At 38.6% G+C, this 10271-nt stretch overlaps 1 protein-coding gene and 1 long non-coding RNA gene across 2 annotated transcripts in view; one reads left to right on the top strand and one right to left on the bottom strand.

Annotated features, from left to right (window-relative positions):
• Positions 1-8051, bottom strand: part of LOC107738556 (uncharacterized) — a 16312-nt gene extending 8261 nt beyond the window's left edge. Inside the window, exon 1 of the long non-coding RNA XR_001639901.1 lies at positions 7972-8051. This is a non-coding gene — a long non-coding RNA (uncharacterized LOC107738556). The remainder of the gene's footprint in view (positions 1-7971) is intronic.
• LOC107738555 (zona pellucida sperm-binding protein 3-like) overlaps positions 7143-10271 on the top strand; it is a 3395-nt gene continuing 266 nt past the window's right edge. The window contains exons 1-7 of the mRNA XM_016550319.1: positions 7143-7709; positions 7977-8108; positions 8177-8280; positions 8352-8529; positions 9813-9930; positions 9999-10081; positions 10141-10229. Of these exons, the coding sequence (XP_016405805.1) occupies positions 7186-7709; positions 7977-8108; positions 8177-8280; positions 8352-8529; positions 9813-9930; positions 9999-10081; positions 10141-10229 (1228 nt within the window). The 5' untranslated portion in view covers positions 7143-7185. The remainder of the gene's footprint in view (positions 7710-7976; positions 8109-8176; positions 8281-8351; positions 8530-9812; positions 9931-9998; positions 10082-10140; positions 10230-10271) is intronic.

The raw sequence follows: 10271 nt of genomic DNA, 5'->3' as shown, positions 1-10271 counted from the left end.
AATATTAAAAATATCTGTATGACATTATATTCTGCAGTTCTTCCCTGTTGTACCGAATATCTATACTTTTCAAATTATCATATCGAAGTTAGAAATTCAAATATTGTGACAAAATTTATTTTGTAGGGTGCCACAAGTTTTTTTAAATTTCCAAAGGGTGCCACGACTAAAAAAAGGTTGGGAAACACTGGCTTAGGCAACCCAAAAAAAATACAAATAAAGAAAAAAAATCACAATCCACAAAAATTAGCTGAGCATCACAACCGACGGCATCTGTTTCCAATATGTAGCGCGGCGGAAGGGTGGGTGCTTCATTTAGTGGCAAAAAACTACAGCCTACTTTATCTTTAAATAGCCTGCGGCTTTGGGCTGGACGGATGTGTGGCTTATTGTTGTATCCCAGATTCCATGAATCTTAGGCTACAGCTTCTGTCCTTTGAAGACAACAAGTGTACAATTAGAAGGGAATGTTTGCAATGCTTCTCTGCAGCCCCTGCGTGCTGCGCCGGACTCAGATGCAGCAGATACTGTCCACCGAGCACCGTGTGTTGAGCCTCACGCAGGATGGGGCGCATCGACCACAAGAAAGCGCTCTCTGACTCATTAACCTCCTGCTCTTTCAAAGCCTTTGAAACAGATAATAATTATAATTTACTGCAGAAAAAACTAGGCAGGACTTTTGCTGCAAGTGTCGGTGCTTCTGAACGCTGCGGTTTATCAGGAAAGGGGAAGTGCTGGAGCTTTTGTGATGAGACATGATAAAACTGAAAGTATCTGTTGATTCATACTGATAAAATGCACAGCTCAAATGCAATACAAGAATTTGTCAAAACAACATACTGCATGTATAACTATGTAAACTGTTTTATATTCTTACTGCAGTATTTTTATTTAGTACATTGAAAAAAAAAAGGTGGGAAAATGCATGTAAATATATACCTTTTAAAATGTACAAAAAAAAAGCAGAAGAAAAAGCTACAATGGACGTTAGCTATATATTTTCAATATAGTAGTAATAAAATGTAATTTAAATATATTGTTACCTGTATTATAACGTAAAAAAAAAAGAAATATATATATTGTTCTGTATGGGTTTAGTTTAACAATTCATTGAACATTGATATTTAATAATTTCAATTTCCACATTTTTAAAATAGACAAAGGAAAGCAAATATACATACAGTGGGTATAGTAAATTATCACCCCTTTTAAAATAATCACATTTTGTTGCTTTGCAGCCTGATATGAAGACAGACACAGTTTTTGTTTTATCCAGCTGTATCTACTCAGTGCAGCTTATAATATCCAAGTGAAAGATAGAACACCAACATGCCAGAAAAAAATAAAAAAATAAATAAAACGGAATCACTGAGTTGGAAAAAGGATCAGCCCCTTGTGTCAGTATTTTGTTGAACCAACTTTTGCTTTAATTACAGCATTTAGTCTGCTAGGATTTGTCTCTACTATCTACTCTGTAACTCTGCACATTTTGACTTTGCAATATTTGCCCGCTCTTCTTTGCAGAACTGCTCAAGTTCAGTTCAGTTTGATGGTGAGCATTTGTGGACTGCAGTCTTCAAGTCATTGCACAGATTTTCAGTGGGGTTTAAGTCTGCTCTGACGAGGCCATGCAAGGACATTCACCTTCTTCTCCTTCAATCACCGTGTGCACAGTTTTGCTGTGTGCTTTGGGTCATTGTCATGTTGGAAGGTAAACCTTCTTCCCAATGACAACTTTCTGGCAGAGGGCAGCAGATTTTCCTCAAGAATCCATGTTTCCTTCTATCCTGATGAGCGCTCCAGTCCCTGCTGCAGAGAAACACCCCATAACAGGACATCACCGCCTCCATGCTTTACTGCAGGAATGCTGTTATTTGGATGCTGAGCTGTATTGGATTTCCGCCAGACATATCGTTTGGTGTTGAGGCCGAATAATTCGATTTTAGTCTCATCTGCCTCAGAATCTTCAAGGTGTGTTTTGGTAAAGCTCAGTCTGACTGCATGTGGCCTTTCTTGAGGAGCCGCTTTTTTCTTCAACCCTCCCATACAAGCCACATTTCTGCATTTGGCTTTTCTTGAGGAGTGGCTTTTTTCTCGCAACCCTCCCTTACAAGCCACATTTGTGGAGAATTTGTGATATTGCTGTCACATGCACACAATGACCACTCTTTGTCATGAATTCCTGCAGCAGCTTCAGAGTTGCTGTCGGCCTCTTGGTCGCCTCTCTGACCAGTTTCCTCCGGCTCTTTCATTCAGTTTGGAGCGACGTCTTGATCCAGGGAGGGTCTGTGTTTTACCAAATACCTTCCACTTCTTACTAATAGACTCCATTGTGCTTCTAAGCATTGATAATCATAGTGCTGTTGACTTGTTTCACCTCTAATCACATTTCATCTCTAATGCAAAACAACATAATATAAATACAAATAATTGAAATATAATATCAGTGCAGCTTATAATATCCAAGTGAAAGATAGAACACCAACATGCCAGAAAAAAATAAAAAAATAAATAAAACGGAATCACTGAGTTGGAAAAAGGATCAGCCCCTTGTGTCAGTATTTTGTTGAACCAACTTTTGCTTTAATTACAGCATTTAGTCTGCTAGGATTTGTCTCTACTATCTACTCTGTAACTCTGCACATTTTGACTTTGCAATATTTGCCCGCTCTTCTTTGCAGAACTGCTCAAGTTCAGTTCAGTTTGATGGTGAGCATTTGTGGACTGCAGTCTTCAAGTCATTGCACAGATTTTCAGTGGGGTTTAAGTCTGCTCTGACGAGGCCATGCAAGGACATTCACCTTCTTCTCCTTCAATCACCGTGTGCACAGTTTTGCTGTGTGCTTTGGGTCATAGTGTGCTTTGGGTCATAGTCATGTTGGAAGGTAAACCTTCTTCCCAATGACAACTTTCTGGCAGAGGGCAGCAGATTTTCCTCAAGAATCCATGTTTCCTTCTATCCTGATGAGCGCTCCAGTCCCTGCTGCAGAGAAACACCCCATAACAGGACATCACCGCCTCCATGCTTTACTGCAGGAATGCTGTTATTTGGATGCTGAGCTGTATTGGATTTCCGCCAGACATATCGTTTGGTGTTGAGGCCCTTGTTTCACCTCTAATCACATTTCATCTCTAATGCAAAACAACATAATATAAATATAAATAATTGAAATATAATATATAATATAATACAACTAATATATATATATATATATATATATATATATACACACAACTATTTGATCAACTATTTGTTGCTCTGTTTATTGAACATAGATTTTGATATAGATATAGACATTAATTATAAATTATAGCACAACAAAAAAAATAGGCAGGACTTTTGTGTTTTTGGATGCTGTATGTGGTTTATCAGGAAAGGGGAAGTGGTTTATGATGAGGAATGATGGGAAATTATAAAACCGAGATTATCTATTTAATAACTGTATGTCATTTTAGGACATTGCATGGCATTAAGGGCTCAATGCATGCTTGAATGGCATTAAATCTTGCTTATTTTTCCTCTAAGAGCAGGAAATTCCAGTTTCTGCCGATGCAAATGTTTGACAAATTCACACACTGTATTCTCTTAGCAGTAGCCACAATCATCTGTGATCATTTCCTACCCAAAAGCAACCACAGAAAAACATCTGTCCGGTTTAATGAGAAGAACAGAGCTTGAGCTGCTGTATCTAGTAGAAAGTATCGTGTCATTATTAGTAATGTGTTTCCTAAAGCAAGTATCACTATAACTGTTACTCGTGCTTAAAGGCAGAGTAAGCGATTTCTGGTAGCCAATGTTGATATTTGAAATCACCAAAACAAACACGCCCCTACCCCAAAAGGGTCTTGCCCCTATTTTGATAGCTCCGCCCCACATATACGTACGCAACCCAGGCAACGATTAGTTCTGTGAAACAAAGCAAAACCAATGTTACACCGTGTCTACGGACGTGAGCGGTGCGGCGCGGGCAACAAATCCCCGACAGAAAACTGCTGCCGGCCCGGGTTCAGTGGCAGCTGACACAAATTTCAAATGGTTTTCAACAGTCGTTTGATCGCGTCCAGTGTAGGCAGACTTTAGCTGTTATAGACACGGTGTTACTCACCTATTGAGAAGAAACAAAGCAACCTCGGCGTCCGATCGCAGGCCTCCGCTCCTTGAGTTCTCTCCAGCGCTGGAAAGCTGATCCGATATTTACACGGGTCCTACTTCTTGCCTTATCGTTCCGCAGACGTTTTCCTCTTTTGTTTTTTATCCGCCATCTCTATCTCTCTGTCGCCCGGCTCGGCTAATGTCCGTCCCATGCACTGAAAGCTCTCTCCTCCACATCACGAGTAGACACGCCCCTTATTGCTGATTGGCTACAAGTTTGTTTTGCTATTCGGCCCGAATCAGTTTTCTAAAGTGTTTTTGAAAAATCACATACCCTGCCTTTAATGTTAGTGATGTGATCAGACCTCTAGCACTAAGTGTTAAACGTTTTTTTTAGGATTCGTCCTGCAGCGTTTGGGCTCCAGACATGAATGATTCCTCAGATCATGTGCTGTTGCTTTATGAAGTGATCAGATGTAGCCACTTTCACCTGCTTGACCGTAACACAGGAGAAAAAATCTCACAGATGCACCAGTGTTTTGTTTTAGTGCCACTGAGATTTTATCAATATTTTGAATTATTTTTTTAATTTCAATTTTAGTTCAAATTTTATTAATTTTGTTTTGTGTTTTTGTTATTTTTATCACTTTTTAAATGTATTGTGAATGTTTTATATTTTTAATATTTAATAATATATTGAATATTTAATTTTCATATCTAATATACTTTAGTGGCATTGCGATACAGTAACTATACTTTTTATTAATATTTTGAATTATTTTTAGTTAAAGTTAAAAATGTTGTGTTTTTATTTTTTATAATTTTTAGTGTTTTTTATATTTAATATAATTTATAAAAATGACACAGTGTCATTGAGATACTTGAATATACTTGTCACTGAGATGTATAGTAATCAATTTAATTAGATTTTATTAACATTTTAGTTATTTTAGTACATCAAGTTGAACTAAATAAATGAGTCATACACACACACACACACAAATATATATATATATATATATATACACGTTTCATTTAAATTTTAGTTAACTATAATAACCCTGAGACCCACACTGAAAGGCATGAGCCACATCTAGAGACCAGAAGATCACAGAGATGTGACATAAATAACTGCCTTGCATACTACATACAGTATACTTCCTTTTACCCTAATTCGGATAATTTATATAAAAGGCTTATAGCTAATAGCCCAGATTTAAATGCTGAAACTGTCGTAGTAGAAAAGCTAAACTTCTGGTGGAAAACTATAAATGGAGGCTGCACTGAAATCCACAAAATTCCTCTGGTCAGGCTGAGCTCAAGCCACAGAGATCAATGTCACACACATTGACAGCTGCGGCCGGGGTCCGTCGTCTGTGCCAGCGTGCTGAAATAAAGACCGCCTGTCCAACTCCCTCTATCCCTTACCCACAATACTAACAGTGGGAAAGATCTTCATTGAGCTGGTGTAGGGAATAATGCAGAAAACTACACATTTACAATAGTTTACAATGATGCTAATGGCACTTTAAAAACAACAAAGACTAACAAAGCAAAAAATACAGAATGGGTAATCTGTTTATTTTATTTATAAAAACATGATTTCAAATATGTATGCCCTCAGAATGTCTTGCTACACTAAAAGGATGCATTTTGCTATTGGTTTTATATTTATATGTTAGGGGCCTTTTTCCAGCTGCACAGTCATCTTTATATTTACTTGATTTTTAATCTTTTTCTTTCCCTTTTATAAGTTTCCTGTAACTCACTTGGTAAAGCATAGCGCTCGCAACAGCAAGTTCATGGGTTTGAATCCTATAGGGAACGAAAACTGGTACAATATATAATGCACTGTAAGTCACATTAGGATAAAAGCATAAATTATGTATGTCCATGAATATTGATGGACATAAATAATGGACATAATATTCAATAAATATAGGACTTATTATTAATTTATTAAATCATGAATTAATTATTAATTTATTTTTGGAACATGATTATCGTTTATTTTAGGTTTACAATTTTGTTTTATATTTTAAAATTATTACAATTTTGATTGACTAATAAAACCTTGTCCCCTTCATATGCTACATTTTTCTTCATGGTTGTGAAAAAAATCTGAAAACGTATGTAAGCCTAAAAGACCAGGCTTGAACATCAAATTATGATTATGATGAACAAGCCTTTACATTTGCATTCATGCATTTGGATCATTTTATCCAAAGGGACTTACATTGTATTGAAGGTGGACATTTTATTAGGTCATGCATTCCCTGGGAATCAAACCCGTGGCCTTGCCATTGTTTGATGAAGCTACATATAGGGCATGTGTTGCAATTATTTGAGTAAAAAACAAACAAAAAAACAGTGCATGTACAATGATACTCATTTGGAGAGTTCACAAGTTTTTTTCTGGTAATCAAACCCATAACCATGTCATTATTTGAGCTATAAGAAGGTGTTGTTTAAACAAAATAAGTTTTTGCCAGTTTTGCATCAAACAACAAATGATAAAGATTTTACATTTGCATGTATGCATTTGACAGATGCTTTCATATAAAGAGACTTACATTGCATTAACAGTGTACATTTGATCAGTTCTTGCATTACCTGGGAATCGAACCCATGACGTTGTCACTGTTTGATGAAGGCTGGTTGGACTCTAATTCTGATGCCACCCATTCACTGCAGATGATCCATTGCTGAGCAAGTGATGGAATGCTAAATTTTTCCAAATTTGTTCCAATAATATATTAAAACTCTTAAAAATAGATTATTTATGAATAATCTCTTTTATTTGTGTGGTCTTATGTGCTTTTTAAATGACATTAACTGTCTATCATAGACAAACTGTCAAAGTTTAATTGTAAAATTGTGAATGAGTGTAGATGAAAACCTCAGATCCATATCAAGCCTTCTATTGGCTAGTGACACTAGAACATTCTCATTTGCTAATGCATAAACTCTACAAGCCCAGAGGAGAATCAAAGGTAATCAATTAAGCTGAAAGGGGAGGAGCCACATAAATTCAAAGCTGTACTTAATGGCAAAGCCTAGCACTGGTGGGTATTGTGTCAACGTTTGTCAGGATGGGTCTTTTGCAAGGTGTGTTAGTGTTGGTTGTGATTGTGGCATTTGACTTGAGGAGTGCATGGGGAAGTTTGAGACACCGTCAAAGTCCAAGCAGCATGAAGCCGCAATCAGATCCAGCTTCCAGAGGTCCTGCTCTTTCTTCTCAAGGGGTCTTGAATCCTTTACAAAAGGCTTCTCAGTTTCAGAGTCTGGACTCCAGAAGATTTGTGCAAGAGCCTCTTGGTTTTCAGGAGAAGCAGCTGTTGCAGGGTCCAGTCAAGCCTTTGGATTGGAGCTTTCCCATCGTTCCAGAGGTGCAAAGTGAGTTAGCGGTGGACTTCCAGTTGAGGCAACCTGTGACTCCCAGTAGTGTGGCTGTTCAATGCGGTGAGAACCGTGTTCTTGTGGAGGTAAAGAAGGATTTGTTTAGCAATGGTCAACTGATCCAGCCATCTGGTTTGTCTATGGGAGGCTGTCCTGTTGTCGGTGAGGACTCTACCTCTCGGGTGCTCAACTTTGAATATGAACTACAGGACTGCAATTAGTGTGCTGATGGTAAGAACTGTTAAATCTTACTGGATTTGTACACCAAAAAAAAAAAGGTTCTTTGTGTCAATTGTAACTTGAATGTTTAACATGGACTTTTCCATTCCTTTTTTTTTTAATTATTATTATTTTTTTTTTTAAATGAACTGCTCACTGGAAGCTGCTATTGGGTAACCAGAAGTGGTTCTATGGCATGGCTGCTAAAACTTATTTATTTTTGACCCTTTTTAATAGTAGAGGACAACTCTCATGGTAACGACTTCAATCTCTTACAGATGACTGAGGATGAGCTTGTCTACACCTTTGCTCTTACCTACCCTCCTGAGGCGTTTGCTGGAACTCCGATTTCCCGTGCCAATCGTGCAGTTGTTGGCGTTCAATGCCACTATCAAAGGTAAGTGACTGGATGTGGTTTTTCAGCACTGTTTATTGTGGTGTTTTTGGTACCTACTTGCACTGCAGGTTCTATAATGTGAGCAGTAATGCTTTGAGGCCAACTTGGGTCCCTTATACCTCAACGGAGTTTGGCGAGGAAGTCTTGATGTTCTCCCTGAAGCTCATGATGGGTTTGTTCAGTTTCTTTAGATCTTAAGCCGTGTGAATGAGGCTGTGCCTAAACTGTTCTTTCCTCTTTCAGATGACTGGTCCTATCAGAGGCCTTCAAACTTGTACTTCCTGGGTGACGTTATTAATATTGAGGCATCTGTGAAGGTGTACAACCACGTCCCACTGCGTGTGTTTGTGGACAGCTGTGTGGCCACCCAAGTACCTGATGTGACTGCTCATCCGAGATATTCCTTCATTGAGAATCATGGGTAAAGTCATGTTACTTTATTGAGTTTGTTCTGTGACCAATTGGTCACTGAGAATTAGGGTGTCTTTTTTTTTTTTTTTTTTTTTTTTAAGTTCCTTTTTAGTAAGTGCTCTCATCACCTGAGACTCCCCATCCCAATGTTCATAATGTCCATCCTAAATGGTATGCAAGTAAAATAAGTGTCAAAGCATTGTATGTCAGAGTATGCCGAAAGTCCCCAGATGGTCTCTTTCAGATTTTTGAAGCGTGGGTCTGTGCAAACTCGACTGGCAATATTGCCAACAATCCGTTGCCCTTTGGTGAAAGATTTGGTTCAGATCTAAAAACGTGAATTAAAAAAAAAAATTAAACCACAAACAGGGTGGATGTGTGCAGCTAATGGTTAAAGAGGAGTTTAGATAAAGGGTTTCGTTACTAATCCACACTTAACCTGGCAACAAGCGTTTAGTGTTTCTTAATGCCAACCAAATTAAAATCTGTTCAAAGATAGTAGGACAACATCTTGAAGGGTTATTCCTTATCGTAAGAACCCCTTAAGGCTGGCCAAGAATATAGTTTCTAACTCCTAGTCATGTGTTGTATAATGATTTTTTTTTTTTTTGCTTCTACATCAAATTGTCAATACAAGGTCCCAAGATTGAATTGAGTGATTTCGTTCTAGGACCGCCTGATGTACAAAAGTATCTTAAGGTACACGTAAAAAAAAACCGGAATTTATTTAATTGTATGGTCTGTCTATTGTCAACCGTTTGTAGAGATTTGGTGTTCAAGAAACCCGGTTATGCAGGAAATTTCAGACTTCGCCTGACAAGGTTTATCTACCCTTTTATAAGCATCCGTTTGGCCATTAACTTTGCTCATGCAAAAACTTGCAGAGTTCTCCGCGTAGACCCATGGCTGGCAGATCAACGTGCTACTTCTCTCAATACAGTAGGAAGTGCAATGTGGAGGATGTTAAGTGAAACCTGATGATTCTCATGAACAAGTCAGTTTAGTGAACGGGTGCGTGTAACTATACGACGGGTCCGTTAAAGATGCAATTGTATGACGTGAGAGCTTGTCACAAAGCTGGCCTACTCTTCTACCACACACCCAAAACTGTACCTTTTCACAAAGAGTACGTACTTCAAGGGCATCGTGTAAGTAGCCACATTAGAAGGCAGCACGGGTCATGGCACTTTATGCATGCAGCTGCTCTTTCACAACTTTGTCCCTGAGAATTAGGGTAAGGTCTAGTGACTTGATGCTACAGAGATGACTGAGTTCTTTGTCATTTCTTATCAGGTGCTTTGTGGATGCCAAGGCTACGGCTTCCAGCTCCCGCTTCATGCCTCGAACCCAGGAAGACCAGATCCGGTTCCAGCTGGAGGCCTTCATGTTCCAGGGAGGATACAGTCCTTCTGTGCGTACTATGTGTTGAATGAATTTGACTTCTCTTCCCAACTGCTTTGGTTTTGTGACCTCTTGCAGATCTACATAACGTGTATTGTGAAGGCCACTCTTGCTTCTGCACCCAGTGATGCGCGCCGCAAATCCTGTTCCTTTTCCATTGGGTATGTTCATGCTACTTAAGAACATGTTGAAGGTGCCGTGTTGATTTTTCTTGTTGCAGGTGGCTTGCTGCTGATGGGAACCACCAGGCTTGTGGTTGCTGTGACTCCACATGTGGTCCTGATGGAGGAAATGCTGCTCCTTTTGGGGGTAGGTAGCTGCTTTAAGATTGCTTTTGACACTTCAAGTGCT

This window comes from Sinocyclocheilus rhinocerous, unplaced genomic scaffold (assembly GCF_001515625.1).
Source record: "Sinocyclocheilus rhinocerous isolate Xijiao unplaced genomic scaffold, SAMN03320098_v1.1 scaffold2419, whole genome shotgun sequence".
Lineage (NCBI taxonomy): Eukaryota > Metazoa > Chordata > Actinopteri > Cypriniformes > Cyprinidae > Sinocyclocheilus > Sinocyclocheilus rhinocerous.
This window is presented reverse-complemented; position numbering and strand designations above follow the sequence as displayed.